The sequence below is a fragment of the Polypterus senegalus genome, chromosome 5 (genome assembly GCF_016835505.1).
Source record: "Polypterus senegalus isolate Bchr_013 chromosome 5, ASM1683550v1, whole genome shotgun sequence".
Lineage (NCBI taxonomy): Eukaryota > Metazoa > Chordata > Cladistia > Polypteriformes > Polypteridae > Polypterus > Polypterus senegalus.
In genome coordinates, this window is record NC_053158.1 from 109,043,255 (window position 1) to 109,068,754 (window position 25,500).

A 25,500-nucleotide genomic window follows, 5' to 3' on the forward strand; every position below is an offset into this window, starting at 1 on the left:
GCCGCTGACGGACGGCCTTATATGGGCAGGCAGTCAATTACGTGGGACGCGTGGGGATGGGGGACGCAATATAGGCAGGCAGGCAGCCAACTACGTGGTTAAGCTGCAGGTTATGGACGTATATATACGTAAGTAGGATTTAATTATGACCGTTATGCGTATAATTTCGAAATGAAACCTGCTTAACTTTTGTAAGTAAGCTAGCTGTAAGGAATGAGCTTGCCAAATTTCAGCCTTCTACCTACACGGGAAGTTGGAGAATTAGTGAGTCAGTGACTCAGTCAGTGAGGGCTTTGCTTTTTATTAGTATAGATGAGTTGTGCTTTGGATTCTAAATGTCCCTTAAATTTAATTTTACTGTAATTGCTGTGGCACACAGTATGTCTGCTACTTTCTTAGTAGTTGGCAAGACACTGTTTGATCCTGTATACCAAATGAAATTCTTCTTCTGGTATGGATTTTAAGAAATGTACAGTATATTGTTTTACTTTATACTACAACCCCAAATCAGAAAAAGGTGTTACTATATGGAAAATGTATATTAAAAATGCAGTGATTCTTAAATTTACTTCGACTTTTATTTTTTAATTACAGATGAAGCCAAGATATTTCATATTATGTCTGGTCAACTTCATTTCATTTGATGAATATACATCCATTTGTCTTTTAAGTGTTGTGAAAAGGAATGGCAACATTACAAAGTGGTAAATGCTTCTTTTGGTATGTATTGCAGGGCTGAAATGCAGGAATGGATGTATATTAACAAATCAAATGAGAGAGCGCATTATTACACTTAGAAGTGTAGGCCTTTCATTTAGGGGAATTGCAATAAAATCAGAAGTGTCAGTGAAGGGGGGACTTTGTGCTCCTGGTTTGACAGGGTGAGTGGCAATAAAAAGCCATTCCTCAAAGGACAAAATAAGTCCTTGAAATACTGGCTGTGGACTACTGCAGACTGGACAAAGTCTCCACCTTCACAGTAGAAACCGAGACTTGTTTTTTTCTACCACTGTTAAGCTATGCTTAAAGCTGTTCTTGAAAATGTTGGTTTGTGACTTTGGGTCTCCCAGATCTCTTCCTGTCAAAGTCTTCTCCAGTTCCCAATTGCCTTTGGATTGTTTAGGACATCATACTCACTTTGTTGTTTTTTGTTTTTCTTTTCTTTCCAGTTTCTGAAAATAGAAGTCCTACACTTCTAAGGGTTCTGTCCCATTTAATTTAATTGCCGTTTTCTTGTCTTTCTCCCTGGGAAATTAAGCAAGTAGTAGAGTGTGTAGTAACACAGTCTGTATCAACTTTGCTTTAAGACAAGCAGAGGGTTTTTAAACAGTCAACAGAAGTTGGAACACCTGTGCAAATGTTCTGCAGCAATTAAAGTAAATTAAGCCTTGCATGTTGAAGCAAACCATCTGCAGATTATAACCTATTAGTTGTTCCCTGAAGAAGGCCCATTTGTAATATTCTGATACTTCCTTTTTGTTTTCATGTTTTACTAACCTAAACGTTAAATTTAAACCTCTGGCAGTTTATTGCTTTACTTTTTCAGGTCATTTATTGCATTTCAACTGATTAAATTTGTTGGAAAACCGAAAAAACAGTGGTGTTATAAAACATTTGACCTGTAGTGTATGCATGTAAAAAAGGTTTCGGACACACTCTGGTGCCACTGAAAGTAGTAGCAAAGGAGAGATTGAAAACAAAATTGTATGTCATTATGAATAATGCTGCACATCCTATCCTCTCCCTGACATACTAACACTGAGTACTTTCAGCCAATGTATTATTCAGCTGAATTGTGTCAAGAAATGCTACTGGGGCTTCTTTATACCAACAATAGTATGTCTGATAATGCTTCAGTGGGACTGTGACAGCAAAGTCAGAACTTGTACTTCTTTTGAATTTTCTTGCTTTAAAGTCATTCCAGTGTGTGGTCAGACCAAAGTGTGTGTATGTATATTATGTTTATTTATTTATTGATCTGTTTAAGTATTTTTTTTATTTAAAGAGCTTCTGTAAAAAGGCAAATTTCCTCTTGGGGACAAATAAAGTTCTATCAATCTATCTGGTGATTAAACCTAACTCTTTAAGAATATTACCCAGGGTGAGTTGATGGAAGGAGAAAGAGAGGACAGGAAAAAAAAGCATACTTCGTGGTGTTTGCTTGACAGTGGTAGCATGAGAGAGAGATGCAAATTACTCCCTTTCAGTAGCAATGTATTATTAAGCATTTTGATGGATAAGAGACATCTTTTTGGAAAGGATACACAAATTAGATTATACTGGTATCTGCCAAAGCTGTCATAATTTCTTTTCATATTGTCATTAGGCACACCACCCAGACCTAATTCATGTATTGTTTAACAAGAAACAAGAGGACAATGGGGACTATGTTTGATGCAAACAATAAATAAGTATGATCCAGAAGGGTGTTTGTGACTGCCAATTATAATGCTAAGTAATTTATTTCAGTAATACTACTCATTTATACTATTAAGTATACATTTAAATAAACATGTTGGATTTCATTACAAGTTAGGGTAAGGTACTTTGTGTGGTTACTACAGCTGCCACTACCTCCATAGTCACTATCAGGAATTACCCTGCTTAGAAACTGCCCCAGTTTCTCTTTAGCACAATTTATTTGCTTTTGTGCATATTTAGGTGAGAGTCTTTTTTATATCTACCTACTCATCAGTTTATCCATTTAAATCATTTTAGAGGTGCACTGTTACTGATTACTTTTTGACAGAACTGTTGCTTAACCGATTCAAGCATGCTCACCTTTGAAAACTTAAAATCTGATAGTAGCAATTTCTGTGCCCTGAATGTTTTGCCTTCGTCGGGTAATAAAAATCAAACCTTTCATAGTACACCGCTCTAGCCTGCGTAAAAGTAATGGCTCTTAATGTCAAGGAGCACTTATGCGCCGGAAAGTCACCCACTTGCGCACGGTCACACACAAAAGTTAATTTTAAGTAAGAGCTAACATGTACATTTATTATTCTAGTGAAGAGACAAAATACTGTAGGTAATTCTTTTTTTTTGTAATTAAAAAAACTCTTATTGACAGAGATGAACTTTTTAAAAGATAAGTGTAGCAGTTCTGTTCAGTCAAAAATACATTTATTAACAGTATTGTGCAACAATGGTAGTTCATAAAGTAATGAGCAAATAATGTGTCCCAGTTCAAAATACTACTGATTGACATCAGATTTACAAGGCGGTATCTTCTTGACTGAATCCTAAATTGGGGAGGAGCAACATTTTTAGGGATGCATTTCTAGACAAGTTTATTTCCCTTGTATACTAAGAATCCTCTCTGAAAGAGTGAGCATGTTGTTATTGTTTTCAGATTTGGTTTTATTTTCTTTTTATTTACTCAATTTCTTCCACAAAAAATTTGACAGGAGCCAGAACTAAAATAGTAGCTTCTGCTATAAAATCCAAATTTCCAGTGTAATTAAAAACACAGAAATAAAAGTGCCCACTAAATTTTGTCCAGGATTAAGATATAAAAAACCCTGTCTTATATGGTGCCCCTACTTCCACTTTGAGCCACTTCACACCAAAAGGGCTGTAAACATCACTGGTTATGACAGCCTTAGTCTTGACTTGCAGAGTGCCTGCGAAGGATTTTCAAAGCTAATTGGCTGTAGTGATGATGCTATACTGACATTAAAGAAGTTATTCACCTTACTGCTGAGCAGCTGTAAGGGGCTAATGCGAATCAAATACATAAATCGCAACAACATTTTATATAAAAAGTCAGCATTGTTCCCATAATTTATTATTATTTTTTTATTTTTCCAGTGTCCTCTCTGGGATTTGTATATGTGAGTGTGGATTGGGAACTGAATGTTAGTTTTAAAACAATTTTCTTTTCAATTAGGTTCATGGTTATATATTTTTATTGCTGTGTTTATGAAACCCATAAACCAGTATTACTTTAAAGTGTTTATAATTGTGTTAGTTTATTGACTGTTTAGAATTAAAAAAATAGAAATGTATTTAAAGACAAAAACAAACTGGATTGTTACACTTATTTCCACTTTTATTCAAATACAAATACATTTAATTTTGTTGCTTCAACAAATACCAGATAAAAATAAATACTGGGCTCTCTCTGCACATCCCTGGTGGGCATATGTGATGCCCCAGGTTGCCCATAGCCCTGGCATCTTCCTTTTCCTGCGAAATTAAAAGTCAAGAAACTGAGATGGACTAGTGCAATGACACAAAACACAAACGACAAGTTTGGTGCAAGTGCTAGTTCAGTTCTATCCCGCCACCAAGCAGCATCCAAAATAAATAATGCAGTGCACTTTTACTGTAAATAAATAATCCAATAAATATTCCAATATGAACTAGTGCTCATTTGAAGGGTTAAAATCAATAAATAAATACATCTACTGAAATGTTAAAACCAAGATTAAAACACTGAGTTAAAATTGGGATGCTTTCATATTTTCCTGTAAGTCTTTCTGAATCTGAAATGAGTCTTTCTTTCTCTTGTCTAATCTGCTCACACATCAGGCCTCTTTATTGAGTGATGTTGAGTGCTTTATCTGGAGTGCTGTTCCTTTCACTCAACCCTGCCATGCCCTCCTGCCTGCTGCACTGGCCCACTCTCCTGATCCTACTCTCTCCTTTTTAGTTTTCTCTATTTTTTCATCCCATCTCTGCCCCCTGCCTTGTATTCTTTGCCTTTCTTCTTCCATTCTTTCTTATCTGATCCTCTTTCTGTCCTACCCAGACTCTTTATACTCTTGCAGGTGCAGATGCTTTGCTTAACGACCCCTAGATTGTCAGTGAGGACACTAGCTGAACTGACTGTGTTTACAAATGAACATGCAATAAGCAGTTTTACCCATTGCTCACCCCACGGTTGCACAGATTTTCACAGTATGCACCCACATTTAATGAGCCTGAGCCACACTGTTTTTATTTAAAATTGTGCACTGCCACAAAACCAAAACTGATTTCACCACAATCTATGAATTTATGTGACTCAAAGATTAGTAAGAAAAAAGCTACCAATGTGTACCCAAATAGTAGTTCATGCACCACCAAATACACCAAAACACTTATTTTGGGGGCAAAACATATTGCTTCCAGTAAAATGAGGTAGAAGAAACTATTAGAAGAAAAACAAGTTTTACAGAGGAGAATAAAGAAATAAATTGATCAAAGTAAAATGATGTAGAGGGGGTGATGCAAGAAGTGATGTTTGATAAAAATCAAACTATTAAATAGAGAGGTTAATACATTTCAGGGCTAGGTGCTAAAAAAAGGTGATATTTATAACAGGAAAGGACCATGCTTTATTCACTTAATAATTAATTTTATTTTTTAAAATTTTAAATTGGTGATGTCAGTGTCGATTAACATTTATGCTGATGACCATGATAGTGATAAGATGTGTATTTGGATGTAAATGTTAAAAATCGAGTGAACTATTAAGTTGATACAATAATTACTATCTAGAATGTCAGCAAATGTGAGGTAAAAAAAAGACGTACTGGCCCATCATAGCATTGGATTTTAAAAAATGGTGACTGAATAAAAACAATATGAACAATTATATACCGTAGATCCCGTTATATAAGCCGAGAATTTCGTCCTAGATTTTTGGCTTGGAGTTTGGGGGTCGGTTTATACAACGAGCATCGTTTCAGATTCAAGATTTCCAGCGCAATGCCGGTTTTGCCGATAAATACGCAAGTAAATAATGACGAAACCACAGAGCCATCTTTCAGATGAAGAAGTAGCTTTGCATGCTGGTACTTTAAATAAAGAATTTAAGAATTTATTTTAGTTGTTGATTTTATTAATAAAATTTATAATAAATTATCGGGAAGTTTTAAAATGCAAATTTTTGTTTTGATTTACAACCAACATCTTGCATTACGACCCAGATGCGGTCACGTGTATCTGCTTGCGCGATTGTAAACAAACAACGAGAGCGTTAGTAGCGTCAGTCGGAGCCCAGATGCATGTGTTTGTGGATGTAATTTCGGCCATTGCAGTGATTTACCTATATACAGTATATAATTCATTAAGACCATGCAAGCAAGACACATTATTGCTAAGGAAGGAAGAGAAGGTAAAGAAAGCGATCACAATCAAAACGAAGATGGAAATTGTGTGGAAATATGAGAGTGCTGTTCGTGTGACCGATCTCGCTAATATGTACAGCATGTCTAAATCCACCATCTCGACAATTTTACAAAGAAAAGATTTGCATAAGGAGGCACCTTCTAAACAATAACCACCTTCCATTTCATTCTTCTCCTCCTCCTTTCCTGCAGCCCAAAGATGTCAATTAAATGGCGAGTACAGTATGAAATTGTTGTTTCTAGAACAGAATGCCTTTTATTGTCACTATACACATCTACAATGAGATTAAAAGCAGCTCCTTCAGTGCAGAAAAAAAGTTCTGTATAGGGCTTGTATGGTTGTTTTTTTAGCCTTAGCATAACGCCGGATCTGCGGCCCCGCTTCTACTTTCTTTCCCTCCTCCGTCTGTGTCGTCTCCTAGACCCGACAACAATCCACGGAGAGCCCGCTGGTCTCGCTATGTTGTCTGGGATGTTGTGCGTGTGATGAAAAACACTCGAAACAGATGTCTGGCTCTGGACACCGATGTCTATAAGGTTCTGACGGGTGTAGCGGATGTTCGCCGAACCGATCGTGCACAAACAAGGGGAAAAAAAAAGTACAAAAACAACAAAAAAGTGCACTGAAAAGGAGAGCCCTGAGCCGCTGCGACCATGCGCGCGCCATGCTCCTAGCTTAATCTAGCCTACTTCTGGTAGGCTAGGCACTTTTTATAACTTTTTGGTTAGCACATTAGAAAAATTATTGGTGTTTTGGTAAATTATGCACATTATACAACCCTTTTTTATTATGAAAAGGTTAAGTAAGTGTTGCAGTGGGAGGTTCAGAACGCATTATGGGTTAGCCTTCGCGATTGAATTAAGTTCGTAAGTCAAGGGTCCACTGTATTGTGTATTTAAGTTAATCAAATTTATAACGAGTCTCTGGAAATCCACCCGCCGATGTACCGTATTTGCGTATATAGTTTCAACACAAAGGTTTCATTTTAACAAACTTCTCCGCAATCACTTCCTGGTTTCCATCAAAAATGCCGGCAGTCTCAAATTCTCACCGATAAATATGATAAATATACCTGAAGAGACACCTTTAAGGAAATGTAGAAAATTTTGCTTGGGGAAGGGGGTTGGCTTAAATACCGGTCATCGGCAAATACATGTAATTTAGTAGGTAGAGAAAGCGGTGGGCTAGTATACCGAGTCGGCTTATATTCCGGGATCTACGGTACTTGCATTAATAATAATCTACGTTGAATTATCAATGCCAGTAAACCTTCTAAGAGCAATTATTTTAATACTTCTTTGTAAACTTGGACTGCTCAGTGGATCTTGTACTGTTATTTATCATTGTGTGATCCAGTCTGTTCACAATTTCTGCTCTATTGCTTCGTTTAGCGGTCTGCCAAAATTAAAAAAAAACCAAAAAACAAACAGAAAAACTGTATGACAATCAGGTGTTTATGTAGATGACTTGATAAATGTTTACCAGAAGGCAATAATGAAGAAACTAGAAATCACTTCAGTTTATGAAAGACACACATTAAATGCTGCACTTACCATCACTAATTAAGGGAGAATAGTTGCTCTACAAACCAACATAAAACTCCAGGAAGTTTTGTAAATTTGGAGAGGACTGTCGCCATATACAGTATGTGGTAAATTTGTCTTCTGTAGATAAAAGCCTATTCAGGTTGGTAAAAGTATTTTATCAATGCATTCTTAAATGATGAAAATTATTTTCATTAGTTGTACATTTTTAACCTATTCTGTATTTGCTCTTATTTCATGTTAAGCAAAGTGCAACCCAGAAAGCAAATTTGATAATTTTACATGTTAATATAAAAATAAAAACTTTATTTATAGATGAAACATGTACACAATAGATTCTCAGACCAAATATATCAATTTTAGGCCCTTTTTTATTACAACTAATGCTTTAAATGGCATCGAGCTAAACAAAACATCTAAAAGAATCAATTTAGCTTTAATACTCTGCACTTTTCATTTCACGATAGGGATTGAGACAGCAAATGAAACAATTGATGATCTTTTATTTATGGTGTGATGGATTGTAAAGTCTTGTTTTCTATCACCTGTATTGTGAAATTCAGCTGGAATTCTGCATTAACTTCACATTTTATCCATTTTCTCCAGCAACGAGAACTTGCCTTGAAAAGAATTGCTGATGATCGTAAGATGTTAGAAGAGAAATTGAAACCTGCCATTGAGCCTACTGATAAAGCCAGTAAGCTAGGAGGAAGAATTCAGACAGCCATGGAGAACATATGTATCCTGAATGTAAGTGGTCTGTAAAAGTTTACTGTGTACAGTAAATACTGCAAACATTTGTGTTAAATGCACATAATTGCAACTTTATGGTTTGAAAATGTGGAATAACCAGTACCCAGAGAGAAATTGTTTACCTGAGCCAGTCACTCAGGAATAAACAACAAATGAGTCATCAATGTGTTCTTCTGCAGTTAATAGCAACATATTATTTGTGTGTTTTTTGATTTCTTATTGTTTCTGTTGTGCCTGTGCAATATTAGATTTTAATGTATTTTGTCTTTGACCTAGAATGTTTTTCTATACAGAACCTTGATAGAGCTTTGCAAATGTTAAACTCATGAAAATTTTAGCATTTTTTTTTTATTTTAATTGCATTTCAACTAATTTAATCACTACGAAATATTGCATCAATTTACTTCATATTCCATTTGTTTGCCCTAAGAATGGGTGCAGCGGTAACGTGCTGAATTAAATAACCCAGGTCACTCTGCGTCCAGGAACAATTCCTATTGTCACGGTTGAGTCACAGATTTGCACAGGAGGTCGTAGAAACAAGAAGGATTTTTATTCAAACACTGCAAACACATGAGCTTAAACGTGCTCCATGACAAGTCAGAGATGACAGTTCCGCTAGGAGCAGAGAGAGAGGGAAAAGCAAACAATCAATTCCAAAACCGCCGGGCGCTGCGCAAGGCTTTTAAGTTAGCGGAGTATCGCGTGAGGCTTGTATTACGCGTTATAGCGCAAGTAAGAAGGTAAGGAGCAATGTGAGGGTAGTCTGTGTTTCAGGGGTATTCCCAGGGGCGTCTTTGTCCTCTTGGGGTGCGATCACCCCTCCAGCTTACACTATGTCCTGGATATGGGTTCTCCGCTTTATCTGGACCAGCTAGGAGAGAGAGGAATCTATCCATCTGTTTTTTTCTCTCTTTGTGGTATGCCTGATACATTGACTGTGGAAGGTGCTGACTAACATTCACATGACTTGATTAAATTACATTGGCTGGCTGGTGTTGATGGGGGCATGCAGCAGTTCTTTTTGGAAGTCTTTGAATGTTGTTGAGGCCATTACCCTATTATGGGTTTTGATCCTAGCAGCCATTCATAGTAGCTTTTTTTAAGCCACTTCCTTTGATCACTGCCCAGAAGTCATAATCTTAAGAGAATTTTTTTTTTTTTCCCTGAGGGCTTGACTTCTATATTACCACCATAATTCATTTCAGTATCTACAAAAATTCTACTGCATCACTAATGTGTTGGTCAGTCTCAGTCATCTGTGGCCTTACCTGGCCTGTGTACAAGTACAAGAAAGGTATTTCAGTGATGCCAGTTGAGGCAGCTTCCTTTCCTTTAATGTATAGAGGGCATGCCACTCTTTACTGATTGAGTAAAATGGAACTCTCTTGATCTGGAGAGAGTAATTCTGTTCCCATGAACATCACACACAAATGTAAATTGCATCAACATACAACAGATCACAGTCAGTGGAGGACACAGAGTCAAAAATTTGCTAACAGGTATGCCACCTTCAGGTCTCTACTCTGGAAATTCTCCAAATTGCACCTTGATGTCCTGGCAATGAAAATCATAAGCAGGAGACTCCCGGAGAGTAGAAGATGTAACCTTGGCAGAGTACTGTATCTGCATTAGGGCAGTGCCACGTTACATGACTTAGTCAGCGAGCATGTCAAATTTAAAGACTGCCGTTGTTTGATTACATTACTTTAAGGATGTCAGATTACATAAGTAACTGAGGGGTTTGACTGCCTTACTACTTTTGATGCACAGTTAGGAGCTCCTTAGATTTTTTACAGAAAGCTGATACGTTGCCTAACAGGGTAATAGCTGTACAATTGTTTTCCAGGTATAATGAGTTTAGCCACAGTCTTCATCCATTTTTATTTTTCTGTTCTGTCATTGTATGGCAAAAACCTGACATTGGACAGATAAGCCTCTTTTCTGCTTGCATAGTCCAAATTACCTGTTTTTTTTTTCTTTTCTTGTAAGAGCATTTTATTTATGCATTGCACTTCTGTCTGTGTTAACTCGCACACAGACAGGAGCTCGCCCCTACAGCATGTCCAAAGTGCCTTTGCTGGCTGCTACACTTTTCAGGCCCAATATCAGGAAAAAAGCTCAGTCAGCTTCTCATAAACATATCCTATAAAAAAACACTTTTTTCAGTTTGCTTGGAGTGGATACTGAGATTTTATGAATGCAATAAGACAGTTATTTCAGGTTAGTCTTAATCACATTCAGAGTTCCAACATGTTGAATTGCCATCCTAATAGTTTGTTCTCTTGTTCCTTGGGGGCAAGCCATTCTCTCTTTGCTTTTTCTACCTTAAATTGGTTCAGGTACTTTAAATATCTGATACTTGATTTATTTTGCTTCTTATGAGATACAGTGGTGTGAAAAACTATTTGCCCCCTTCCTGATTTCTTATTCTTTTGCATGTTTGTCACACAAAATGTTTCTGATCATCAAACAAATTTAACCATTAGTAAAATATAACACAAGTAAACACAAAATGCAGTTTTTAAATGATGGTTTTTATTATTTAGGGAGAAAAAAAATCCAAACCTACATGGCCCTGTGTGAAAAAGTAATTGCCCCCATGTTAAAAAATAACCTAACTGTGGTGTATCACACCTGAGTTCAATTTCCGTAGCCACCCCCAGGCCTGATTACTGCCACACCTGTTTCAATCAAGAAATCACTTAAATAGGAGCTGCCTGACACAGAGAAGTAGACCAAAAGCACCTCAAAAGCTAGACATCATGCCAAGATCCAAAGAAATTCAGGAACAAATGAGAACAGAAGTAATTGAGATCTATCAGTCTGGTAAAGGTTATAAAGCCATTTCTAAAGCTTTGAGACTCCAGCGAACCACAGTGAGAGCCATTATCCACAAATGGCAAAAACATGGAACAGTGGTGAACCTTCCCAGGAGTGGCCGGCCGACCAAAATTACCCCAAGAGCGCAGAGACGACTCATCCGAGAGGTCACAAAAGACCTCAGGACAACGTCTAAAGAACTGCAGGCCTCACTTGTCTCAATTAAGGTCAGTGTTCACGACTCCACCATAAGAAAGAGACTGGGCAAAAACGGCCTACATGGCAGATTTCCAAGACGCAAACCACTGTTAAGCAAAAGAACATTAGGGCTCGTCTCAATTTTGCTAAGAAACATGTCAATGATTGCCAAGACTTTTGGGAAAATACCTTGTGGACTGATGAGACAAAAGTTGAACTTTTTGGAAGGCAAATGTCCCGTTACATCTGGCGTAAAAGGAACACAGGATTTCAGAAAAAGAACATCATACCAACAGTAAAATATGGTGGCGGTAGTGTGATGGTCTGGGGTTGTTTTGCTGCTTCAGGACCTGGAAGGCTTGCTGTGATAGATGGAACCATGAATTCTACTGTCTACCATAAAATCCTGAAGGAGAATGTCCGGCCATCTGTTCGTCAACTCAAGCTGAAGCGATCTTGGGTGCTGCAACAGGACAATGACCCAAAACACACCAGCAAATCCACCTCTGAATGGCTGAAGAAAAACAAAATGAAGACTTTGGAGTGGCCTAGTCAAAGTCCTGACCTGAATCCATTTGAGATGCTATGGCATGACCTTAAAAAGGCGGTTTATGCTAGAAAACCCTCAAATAAAGCTGAATTACAACAATTCTACAAAGATGAGTGGGCCAAAATTCCTTCAGAGCGCTGTAAAAGACTCATTGCAAGTTATATAAGCGCTTGATTGCAGTTATTGCTGCTAAGGGTGGCCCAACCAGTTATTAGGTTCAAGGGGCAATTACTTTTTCACACAGGGCCATGTAGGTTTGGATTTTTATCCTCCCTAAATAATAAAAACCATCATTTAAAAACTGCATTTTGTGTTTACTTGTGTTATATTTGACTAATGGTTAAATGTGTTTGATGATCAGAAACATTTTGTGTGACAAACATGCAAAAGAATAAGAAATCAGGAAGGGGGCAAATAGTTTTTCACACCACTGTATATATCCACAGAAAAATGAGCACAGCAAACTCACAAGGATACTTTCAGTAGGTCTTCCATTCTTGTGCTTGCATTTTACCGAAGTGCTCCTTGCCATAACTTTTAGGTATTGTGTTTACCAGAAGCAAGTCAAGGAAGACCATAAACACTTTGTTTTCTAAATTCATGTTCATATCCTGGATATGCATATTTTCAAACCATTTTCTCGAAAGACAGAATTTCTGTAAGCAGCTTCAAACACTTGTGTGCTGATCAGCTTCCTTATTTATGCCTAAGATCCTCCAGTTGAACAGGAAGTGTATTCTTACTTCAGGAAAAATAGTTTAAAGAATCAGTAATAAAATCATTTGTAGATTCCTTTAGTTATCATATAGATCACGCATAAATGCAGAAGGCATGTTTTACTGCTCCAGAGTGGATGTATTTGGCCAGTTTAAGCCTTTTTTTCATGCTTAAACTCTTTGTAAAAAAAAAAAACAAAAGAAAGCTTCACTTCAGAACACAATCTTATGTGACAAATTAATATATATCATGATTGTGAATAAATGCTGTGATGTAACTTTAAAAATACCAAACTTCTCATTTCAAGGAGTGCAGTCTCCTGAGGAAAAAAAAGTTTACTATGCTCTTTTATTATGTAGTTTCTGTGTTATGAGACTAGTACAGCCTGTCATTGATGTGAATCCCCCCAAGTACTTGCAACACTGGATTATCCCCATTTAGATGTTTTGGAGTATGTCCACATCCAATCCCGTAATAATGACCAGGCTTTAAATTATCTGGTGCAGCATAAGCAAATAACCAGTTTCTTGGTTCTGCTGATGATTCAGACAGTTCTATTTGCACCAAGAAACAAAGTTCTCTACCTGACTCCCATACTATGTCCTTACACGCCCCATTTGTGCTGAATCATCTGAGAATTTCTACAGTTGACATGTCCTGGTGTTATATTTTTAATCTGATGTATGCAGAGAAAAGCAGACAGGACTGTTAATTATGATGCTCCAGTGTTGCTCCAATCCTTATTAGAGAATCAGTCCTTGAACCACACATACTGCAGACGTCCAAACAGATTGTCCATTATCCAGGACACTATAGACTCAGCCACCTGGATAAAACCATTTAATACTCACAAGAAGCAGCACTAGAACAGACCTTTTATGTGGGAATTAAATTAGTTTCTAAAGTTGCATTTCACACTTAGATCTTTGCAAATTCTTAAATGCAAATGTAGTCTACAAAAAGTGTTGGTTGCTATGTATGTGTAGGCATTATTTAAAATAAGCCCCAAAAAGCGTGATCCCATTCTCTTAGGTCATCTACTTAATTTTATTCTCCAAACAGAATGAGAGAAGCATTCATAAAAGGGACTATGTTGTGAAATGAGGATTCAAAAGGCATTCAAGAAAAGTTGATAAGCCCAAGCTTATGTTTCACATCTCCCTATAACATATTAAAATTACATTCCTATTCTGTAGTAAATATGCTGTATATTACACAGTATAATCTTAACAATTAAATGTACTGTGTTGTCTGTAAGTATTTTGACTATGACACGGTTCTTATTAGTCTGGCCCTCTACTCAAGCATAATGGTATTAAAATGAAACAAATATTATGAGTTTTTTTTAGTATAGACTGTCAACTTTAAATGAAGGACTTTTACATAAAATGCAAGTGACTGGTATAGTAGTTGCAGCACTTCTTACATGTAGCCCCGCCCCATTTCATAGACCAAGGAAGACTACTGCAGTGAATGATTGAAGAGTCCTTCATTATGAGGGAAAAAAAAATCTTTTCAGCTGTTGGCCACATTGAAACAGCTACACCAAAGTTTTACAGTGTTTTTAAAGTTGACCATGAAAAGTAGATTGAATGAGCAGACATTCAGAGGGTTCACCACAAGATACAAACCACTAGTAAGCCTAAGAACAGAAATGCCTGGTTAGAGTTTGCTAAGAAGTACATCAAAAAATACTTTACAGTGTTGGAGCAGATGAGACAAAGATTCACTAGAGTGGTGGAGAAAGAAGGGGACTTCATGATCCTGATACCACCTTTTCTGTCAAACATGGTGAATGTTGTGTTATGACTTTGGCATGTATGACTACCATTGGAAATTGTCCTCTTGTATTTTGATGAGGTGACCATTGCTAAAAGCAACAAGATTAATTATGCAGTGTGCAGAGACATCTGCTCAGATTCAACAGCATGTGTCAAAACTAATTGAACATATACTTTACACTGCTGTATGACAGTGACCCAAAGCAAAATTGCTAAAGCAACTAAAGAGTTCAAGACCAAAAGTGGAATGTTAATGAATGCTCAAGTCAATCACTTGACGTAAATCTGATTAAGCATGCATTTCACTTGCTGAAGACAAGAGTAAAAGCAAGATGCCCCCAAAATAACTAGGAACTGAAGATGGCTGCAGTACAGGCCTGGAAGAATATTACTAAGGAAGAAACCCAGCTCCTGGTGATGTCTATAGATTCCATACTTCAAATAGACATTGACTGCAACGGATTTGCAACCAAGTATTGAAAACTATAGGGTAGTTTTATTTAAGATAATATTAATTTGCCCTATTACTTTTGGGTCCTTAAAATAGATGAGACTACATGTAGATATGTTGCAATTTTTATACCATTCACCCATTTTTTTTAATGTAAATGCCCTCTATTTTATTCCGGAAATCCAAACTAAAAGCCCATATCCTTTGTTTAATTTCAATATCACTAGAGAACCACATCAATAATAATTATTTTACAGCCTGAATACGTATGGTTTGCATAAATTAAAGTTAAATATATATAACAAAAATGATAAATGTATGGTTGCAATATTATACTTTTTTTTTGTAATTTCTTTACAGATTCGTCTGCCGTCTGGGACATCCATGCGGGAGCGTTTTCCAGCTGATGCTCCACTGAAGTGTGTTATAGAGCACATTTCTGCGTGTCACCCATCCCTTTCCAAGTTTTCTTTGATTCAGGGTTTTCCTAGGAAACACTTTGGTGAAGCAGAACTTTCCTGTTCCTTGCGGGCCTTGGGACTTACACCAAATGCAGCACTTTGTGTACAAAGTATTTCTACTAATCCTTCTATTGAAAGCATTTGTTGTGATGATCTCCCTAAAGGTGCTTATAGCCTTTCTCAAGAAGTGACACAAGCCAGTATACCAGAAGATAATAAAAAAGAAACTGTTTCTCAGTCTTCTACTAACAACTACGGTTGGGGCAGAGGAGAAACCTTGGGAGATGCACGATCAGTATTGGAACATAACCCACAGGAGCAAGAAAATATGCCCCCATTGCCACCATCTGCATTACCTGTTTCTTTATGGAATGAGGCCATTGCTAATGCTGGATTAGAAGGAAATTTTCAGCAATTACCTTTGCAGCCCTATCACTGGGGTAAGGTAAAGAAATGCATAGTAGAGTTTAAATCAAACTCCTATATTGGTAATAGTGTTTCTGTTGTCATTGTATCCCTCTATATACTTATTCATTTGCTTTCCTGATTATGACTGACTTTAAACATGATATCAGTATCTGTTCTCTGCCATTGGTCTAAAAATGCATTATTTAATGTTATCTTGTATATTGTGTATAATGCTGTCTTGATTGACCAATACGTAGGGAAAAGGGGCTAATCACTCAGTAAATGATCAATTTTGCCTTCAATTGTGCTGCAAAATTCTCACAGTATGTAGCTGATCCTCCGGCTAGGATGTTGGATATCTCTGGGTCTACAGTTCTTGAGGGTGATCCTCCAATTAGCTGTGAACCATACAGTTTCACTTGACTGCAAAGGTTACAAAATCAGTGTCTTCTAATAGGTACGTTATTCTGTTCATCCTAGCTGTCATCCTCAGAATTATAGGCCTTTGTTCTTGCTCAAGTCCATTTCATGCCTTCTAGCTTTAGAAGTCTATAGAGGGGCGTCTGGAAAGATGTTGGCTAGAGTTCAGTCACTTACTTTGTAATGAAGTTGGGGAAGGTACAGTTGGATGCTTGCATCACTGTTTTCTTAATACACCTGGTGTGCCACTAAAGCCTAGCAGAATGGGCAGTGTCCACTTTGTCCTACATTGGAGTAGCTGCCTCAGACCAAAATAATAAGCTGTATTTTTTTAAACTGAAATCATGTAGTCAGTTACTTACATCCAAGTAAAAACATTGTTGGAAAAATTATTACAATGGATAACTGGAAAAATCTTAGAACAATTGTAAATTAGTTTTTATAATCAGTAACCCTCCACATTGTACAATATGCACATTTGATTCTGTCCGTATTCAGTTGTAGTGACAATTTCATAATAAAATAATTTTGCCCTGTTATTTAGGCATCCTCTGCCAAGTTTTAGACCTTAAAACAGTCAACAAAAAAACAGAGAAAATGTTTCAGAAAAAGTATGAAAAGATTGTAGAAAGGTGTAGATCCAGGGATGGATGTCATTTTGAAGTGTCTTGATTGTATACTTAGAGTATAGTTAAGGCAGAAGAAGCTGAGCATGTACTTGAAAGACCCTGTGTATATATAATGTTGCTATTTTCCAGCAGATACCATCTTCACTTAGTGTTCTCTTTGGTTATCAGGAATCTATCAGGAATGTGTCTCTCCCTAAATGCAACAGTGTCACTTTCTGAAGTGAGAGTAGTAATCATTCCAAATTAAGACTCCTACCAAGTGTTCTACTGTTAACTCAATGCCTATTTTACAATTGTTGCTCCTTTTAGCTGAAATGTTGTCCGTCAGAACAACTGGTCAACGTGTCTCTTTAACCTTACTGTATGTACATGGTCTTTCATTGGATGGCTGGACTACAAAATTGAGTAATTGTTATGGTCCCTGAAGCACATCTAAGAAATGTTTGAAAATTGATAGATTTCATTTCACCCTCTTCCACTGTAATGTACTTTAGCCTCTTTTATGATCAGAGAGCATCTGGGATTTCAAATGGCACAAACACAGCTGAACAGTGATGCAAATGAACAATTTATAGTAAGTTTTACAATAAATTTTACATTAAGTTCATATGAAAGTATTGTATTTACTAGAAGAGCTCAAAATATTTTAGCTGCAAGCCGAAAAAGGGGCTTTATATGTTTATTGTGTATGTGGCTAGCTCCTGTGCATTAAAATATATGCATTACAAGTTTTTGGCATTTGTAGTTAATATCATTGAATTATAATGTTAGAGAACAAGACAACTTAGGAGATTCGTTCTTGCCTGATCAACCTGTGCCATGACCAGTACCCTTCATGTGTTAAGAGATGGGCTCCAGAATTCTATCTTTGCAAAACATTTCTTAAAAAAAACCTAAGATCTGACATTGGTGACAAAAGAAAATATGCAATGTATGAGATGATAGGCACAGTGGGGGATTTGTTACTGTTCAGCTAAATCCATTCGCTATGACCCATAATCCAAACAGTCCAAACAATGGAAAAGCATAATGATTCTCTAACATCAAAAAATTCAGTGTGTAAGTTGATGCCAATAAGACCGTGTACACAATTTTTATGATGTTGAGGATGTAGTTCTTGTTAATTAATCAGAGATAAAAAATTACCAATTAATATTATACTACTTTGGCATTTGCAGAAAACAATCAATGGAAAGTATATGCTGCTTTGCAAAACTACATATTCTAAAAGATGGCACTAATTTTAAGCAGACGGAGATTAAGAGGGAGCATGACTGAAGTTTTTAAAATTATTAAAGGAATTTCTACAGTAGATCCTAGTTTTTACTTTAAAATAAATTCTGCAACAAAAACACAGGGATATCGTTGGAAACTTGAGAAAGGCAGATTTTGTTCCAGTGTTAGGAAGATTTTCTTCATGAAAAAAGCCATAGAAACATTTAATAAGTTACCAAGTAATGTGGTGGAGAGCAGAATTTTAGGAATCTTCAACTCTCAACTTGATGTTATTTTGGACAATCTAGGTGGGTACCATGGAAAAGCTTGTTGGGCTCAATGGCCTCGTCACAATTTCATAATACAGGTAGTTTGCAGGTTACAGACATCTGACCTATGACTTACGAACGAGGCCACAGCTGTGACGCATGCGCCTCAGTAACTACTGCTCCGTCATCTTTGGCCTGGGGATGCTGCAAGCGGTGGCTGGAGGGGGGTGATTTTCGCTGCTTCTCGCGCAGTGTGGTGTCCCTTGGGCAGCTTCCGGCGGCAAGGAGTGACCTGTGGTCCGTAGTCACTGGGGCCACAGCTATCGCTCGTGTGCTGCAGCTACTGCTCCTGACTGGACGCAGGCTGGATGGAGCGGAGGAGGGCGTTTAACTGCCCGCCCAGCACACATGGCTGGTAATGCTGCAAGCGTTGACCCGGTTGTGGCTGAACAGAGGCCACTGAGGGTGAACGGGGCGACAGGGGGAAGCATTGTAGTGTGCCTCGGATGGCTGCCTGTTGAAATGGGGTTGGGCGGTTCAATACCCGCCTTTGGCCGCAACGTGTTCGTTCTTGGTGGCGGACGCTGCAGGCAGCAAACTGTAGTGGAGGTGAGTGTGTGCTGGGCGAGTCATGAAATCATTCTCAATAGCAAGCCTTGTACTGTTGTTTCTTGTCAGTACATCAGACGTGTTGACGGGTGCCTTCCTGCTGTGATAGCATGGACAGTGCTGTGCAGAAGAACTCATCTTAACCTTTTGTCTTCACCCTTCAAGAGTGTCTCTGAAGCACAAATCTGATGCAAGTGCTGGTGATATAGTAAAGAAGAGAAAAACCATCACCATTGAAAATAAAGTAGAAATAATAAAAATGTCAGAGAGGGGTGAAACTCCATCATTCATTGGCAGAATACTTGGTTACAGTCAGTCAACAATAGCATTTATTAAAATAATGTACCTGTTCCGACTTACATACAAATTCAACTTAAGTACAAACCTACAGTCCCTATCGTACATAACCTGGGGACTGCCAGTACAGTAATCCCTCCTCGATCGTGGGGGTTGCGTTCCAGACCCCCCCGCGATAGGTGAAAATCTGCGAAGTAGAAACCATATGTTTGTATGGTTATTTTTATATATTTTAAGCCCTTATAAACTCTCCCACACTGTTTATAAATATTCCCTGCACAGTTATGCAGCATAATCCCTTTATATTCTCTTAGATATTAGGTAAGATTCTTTGAAATTATGTATGTAAAAACACTGTTTATATACAGTAAAACCTAAATATTATTTTAAAGATATCGAGTGTCTCCGATATCACATATGTTACAGCCATTACAATAGACAGGTCACCAGCAATAAATACGTACAATGCAAGAAAAATTGTATACAGTAAATGTGTGTACGTTGACACTAAACGTACGCATATGTACTAAGTACTGTAAGTAGAAAATTAATTATGGTTACTCACCAACAATGACACGATGACTTGTCCGATAACGATAAGTTTAATTTTACTGCACAACAAAGGTGAGCGTTACAGCTCTTCTAAAGGAGCCACTTCAGGCAACTGTGTAGCACCGTTGTTATTCTTCTTCAATCCAGATCCCTAAAGCAGATTCCATCCAGACTACTGCCTTATTACATCCACTTACAACTCGTTTTGCACCCTGGTTAAAAGGACACTGCGGTTGTAGATCTTATATTCCTTTCCTACTTTTTAAATAAAAGGAATAGTAGCCTCATTGATGCTGTAATGACGTCCTACAGCAGTGTAGCTTTTCCCTTCCTTCAACAAATCCAAAACGTTTACCTTTTCGGCAATCGTTAACATCTTCCGTTGGCGCTAGGGCACAGACCCTGAAGCAGTAGCAGTAGCAGATCGTTTTGGAGCCTTAATGAAGGGCTTGACTATGCACAAAGATAAACACAAAAGAGCACAAAAGTTAACTCTTTACACAGCGAAACACGTTGATGCTGAATGAGCAAGACGAGACTTCCTGGTTAACACCGCATTCAGCTCACAGAAACTTAACTGAGTGCTCTGATTGGTTAGCTTCTCAGCCATCCGCCAATAGCATCCCTTGTATAAAATCAACTGGGCAAACCAACTGAGGAAGCATGTACAGGAAGCAAAAAGACCCATTGTCCTCAGAACCCACGAAGCAGCGAATAATCCGCGTTATATATTTAGTTATGCTTACATATAAAATCCGCGATAGAGTGAAGCCGCGAAAGTTGAAGCGCGATATAGCGAGGGATTACTGTATACTCTTATTCTCCAGACCTTACCCTGTGTGACAATTACCCATTCCCTAATCTGAAGGGCTACCTTAGTATACTATGCCAATGATGAAGACTTCAAGTCTACTTCAGAAGAGTGTTGCCCAAGCAAGACCAAACATTTTATGTTGCATCAGGTGTATTATTGTTCAAAAAGAAAAATTATAATTAAAGTTTGCTTTTACTAGTGTTTTACTTAATAGATCCTGCTCAAAACATTTTAATCACACCTCGTATCAAAATTAAGCAATTAAGATTCATTTAAGCCAAAATTTTCCATATATATCGAAACAAGGGGAATTCTACCCTTTTAGTTATCAGTTACTCTATTTATCCATTAGAAAAAGTGTGTTTTGGAAGAATTTTCTTTTCCAGAATATTGTCTTTGTAGTTGAAAGTTAAATATTTTCAAAAAAACTTTTGCAGGGTTTAAAATTTACTGAAGGGCTACTGTTTATTGAAACATCTAGGTGAGTCTAGGTGAAGCTGTACCATAGAGGTATTTAATCTCCCATTTCTAACAGGGAAAAATATTCTTTTGGGTTTTGGGACAAAATGATTTTCTTCCCTTAGTTACATTACAGTGCCTTTTATACTTTGTTTTCCTGTAACAAAGGCTATTAAAAATGGAAATTAAAAAGTGTTGCCCACGTTTGGACAGTTATATCACTATATGTGTATGCCTCATGGGTTTTTGTAAGTCTATAAACTGGGTATACATTTCTTAAAACCCTGAAACCTTAGCTTAGTTGTTCCTAAAACACTACTTGAAATTGTCTAATTCTTATGCCTTTGGCTAATTTTCAGCCGACATTTTGCTTGAAAAGCAGTGCTTATTAAGTTAATGTAATAAAACTGTTATATTTGGGCATACCGTCTAAAAAATTTTTTGGTTTTAAAATTTTCCAGGTAGAGGTCAGAGACTAGATGCAGGTGATGATCATTCAAGCTCCAGTGAAGGGCATCAATCGGGAGAGGAAAGTGGTGATGACGACAACCCACTCTTTGCAGGTAATGATCTGTTCAGTTTAAAATTCCTGTTTGATTATAGTGTTCTGGATGTAGCCTTTGGATGGAAAAATAATTATTATTATGCTTGTCAGATGGTTTCACCCAGAGCAATTGCATATGTGATGGTTACACAATTTTATTTATTTAAGCAAGTTTTAATTTTAATTAACTTGCTATTTAAGATATACAACTCTTGACTCCTTCCCATAACCAGCAGCAAACAGAGGTAGTGGTAGGTGGGTAACAAACAGACTCAGATGGTACAAAGTAAAGGCTGCATACTGTCCAGGCCATCAACTCTAGAATTGGAGGTTTTCAGGATGTGGCTGAGCTGACAGTGACTCTGATCACCTCAAAACTAGTCCTCAGAAACAGAAATATTTGAAATACAGGTTTGTTCCAGAAAAAGAGAGTCTAACAAGGTGTTTTGCCTTCTGGGTGTACAGGTGGAAAATTTTCCTGGAAAGGTGGATAGGCGCTTTGCCTGCCCTTCGAGTTGACCCAGTTGTGTAAAAAATCCAGTTGAAATGCAAAGGTGCTGGTGGAGGTTAAAATTCAATAAATAGAAAATCCATTAAAAACAAGGTTAAAACATATGCAGGAAACTATTTTTAAATCCAGTGAGTGCCCCTTTAAAAATTGGACTCCTCTTCGGCTTGCCCTCTCCGGACCTTGCAGCCCGAGGATAAGTCCCCCAGCAGGTGCAGACAACCTTCTTCTCCTGGCCCATTTCCCCTTTGCCAGTCCTATGGCATTTGTGAGAAACCACCAAGCCCTGCTCCACCCGAACTGCTACCGATCCTGGCTTCACCTGGTGCAGGTGCTCTGTACTCCTACCGCTGTCGTCTCAATGGTTCCTCCGGGAAAGAGCACCTCCAGAGTGTAATGATCGCTCCTTGTGACGATGCAGGTCCTGCTCCATGCTCCCATCACTCTTTCAGGGAACCCCACACTGTTCGTAATGTACACGGATGAGTTGGACAATGAGGACACCAAAACAAGCAAGGGGAAAGGTGCAAAGGGCAGATGTGCTTTTATTTAAAACAGTCAAAAGCACAAAGTGTTCAAATAAATAGAGCAGTGCAATCAAAATGTTCATAAATAAATAATCCATTAAAAACTGAAAATGTGGAGGTTAAAAATAACCTCTAAATAACCAATAAATAACTCCTTTAAAAACGAGTTTAAAATACTGGCTGGAAGTAGGCCTTTAAAAACAAAACCTGGTGCTATCTTCAACTGGTGGCTCCTCTGCTTCTCCCATCCAGGCTATGCACCAGGGGAATCGCCCTACCTACAGCTGACTTCTCCTTTTGGTCTGGAAGTCTTTTGGTCCATGGCTCTGTAGGGCTCCACCAGACCGAGACTTAATCCTCGACCATGGTGACTCCTCTGCAAAACTCAGCAGGAGTGACCCAATACGTCTGCCCCCGGGTGCCAGCCAAACACCCCGCTAGGGCTCACTTCCCAGCTGCCTTGCTTCTTACAGCGAGCCTGCTCTCGCTTGCTCACTCACACCCACACCGGCTCTCAGCTTCCCTTTCTTTTATCAATTCCGATTACAGACGATTCCTCACTGTGCACTTAAGCAAGGAAACGCCCGCACCACGTCGCTTCTGAGAACCGCTCTGGCCTCACTACCACACGCCCTCTATAAGCCGCGAGTGCAGTGATTATTTATTTAAAAACTGGCCTTTTCTTCTAAGCCGTGGACCCGCTATACCACATTCCTGCTCCCAAGATGCTCAATAGGAGTGACCTACAGCCCCCTCCTGAACAATGCCACTAGCTCCTTCCTGGGGCTCCACTTCCTTCCGTGTACTTCCTCTCCTTGCACCATGCTCCTGCCTTTCTTCTTTCTTTCTTAAACCTCCTTTCACTTTTCTTGTTCTTTTTTTTTTTTTTTTCTCTTGTGATCTTGCGCTCCCCTTTTTATATACTGGGGAGCGGTTGCAGGTCTGATTGCCTGATTGCCGCCCTGGGCTGATACTGAGACAATCAGAATGTCCGCAAGTACCAGAATGGCAACACACGGTCAGCCAACCACCTCGCACCAACCTGGAGACAAGTTGTCCTTTCAGACAATTGCTTGTACTTGGTCCACTTCAAGCACAAGCGCATTCATTATTTATTTATTAAAATGGCCACTTTTCCTGAGCCATGGACCTGCTATACCACAAGTTGTCATTGTCAACGTTGGATCAAATGGCATACATGAGCAGTTTTGTTGGCCAAATTTAAACAGTTATGTGACAAGCTCAGCCTGTGGCTCATATCTTGGTATAGGTTTATAAGGCATTGGGACTTCTTTTGGAACAAATGGGACTTGTTGTGCCATGACGGGTTACATATGAACTGGAACGGCACTGGGGAGGCATGTGAGTAAGTTAGTCAAAGATCGTTTAAACTAAAGATTGTGGCTCAGAGAGTTTAGGACAGGTCATATTTAGAACGGTTCATTAAGGGACAAACAGTAGTGAAACAGCAAATATACAAAGTATCCAAATTTATAGATCAAAGTTAAAATGGCCAACTAAAATAAGTAACACATTAATAATTGCTTGCATGAATGCTAGGAGTATCAATAAAACAACTGAGTTGGAGTTGTATGTAGAGGAGCATAATTATGATATACCAATAACAAACCTGGCTAAATAGCAAAGATGGCAATAAGTGTAGCTAGCACGGGGGTTCTCAAACTCAGTCCTGGGGGATTTACTGTGGCTGCAGGTTTTTGTTCCAACCAGCTTCTGTTTTTAATTGGATTTCTGGGCTATTTAAGGGAACTGTTATTTCCCAGATTCTGTGTTTTGGGACCAATATAGAAATTAGAAAACTTTTTTGGTTAAAAAAAATGCTAACATTTACTAAGCAGTTAATTGGGGATAATTTTTTCTTTTTAACAATATTTTCATCTTGATTTTCTATGTGTTCTAATTGTTTAATTAATCCATTATTTACTAACTAGAGGGTCTAATGCTAAAGTAGTTGGAACCTCTCACAATTCACTGTTGTTTGCCTGGGTGGGTGCTCTGCATCTTTTTAATTGTCATTATTAAGATACATGGGAGCAAACTGCACAGAGAAACTGCAAAATAGAATGAAATCAACAAAAGAGAGTTAAGTATTTAAATCTAGAGCAAAAATAGAAATATTTCTAAATGTCTTATAAATGTAAAAATAAGAATAAGAGAAGATAAAGTACCAGGTAATTAATTGAGATCAGTGTTATCAGTTGTTGTCGCTGATTATGAATTTGGTTGGAACAGAAACCTGAAACCACAGTGGGTCCCCAGGACCGAATTTGAGAGCCCCTGGTGTAGCAGATGGTTGCACACTTTTCAAGAAGAATAGACAAAAAAAAAAAAAACACTGGGCCTGTTGCAATTTATGTAGAACAGAATATAAATGCATTCTAGATTCAACTAGATAGTATTAGAGATTAGAGACGCTTTATCTATACTAATAAAAGGCAAAGCACTCACTCACTCACTCATCACTAATTCTCCAACTTCCCGTGTAGGTAGAAGGCTGAAATTTGGCAGGCTCATTCCTTACAGCTTACTTACAAAAGTTGGGCAGGTTTCATTTCGAAATTCTACGCCTAATGGTCATAACTGAAAGGTATTTTCTCCATTAACTGTAATGGAGTTGAGCTGGAATGACGTGGGGGGGCGGAGTTTCGTGTGACATCATCACGCCTCCCACGTAATCACGTGAACTGACTGTCAACGCAGTGCGTAGAAAACCAGGAAGACCTCCAAAAAGCACTTAAGAAAACATGCATTATATAATTGAGAAGGCAGCGAAACAATAAGAAGCGAGCGAGTGACATATACTACCATATTCATGAGTGCTGCTACCTCGGAA

At 38.1% G+C, this 25,500-nt stretch overlaps 1 protein-coding gene across 2 annotated transcripts in view; it reads left to right on the forward strand.

Moving 5' to 3' along the window:
- Positions 1–25,500, forward strand: part of si:ch73-173p19.1 — a 154,827-nt gene that overhangs the window by 53,008 nt on the left and 76,319 nt on the right. For both annotated transcript variants that reach the window (XM_039753220.1, XM_039753222.1), the window contains exons 5-7: positions 8,268–8,411; positions 15,295–15,835; positions 21,529–21,630. In XM_039753220.1, the coding sequence (XP_039609154.1) occupies positions 8,268–8,411; positions 15,295–15,835; positions 21,529–21,630 (787 nt within the window). The remainder of the gene's footprint in view (positions 1–8,267; positions 8,412–15,294; positions 15,836–21,528; positions 21,631–25,500) is intronic.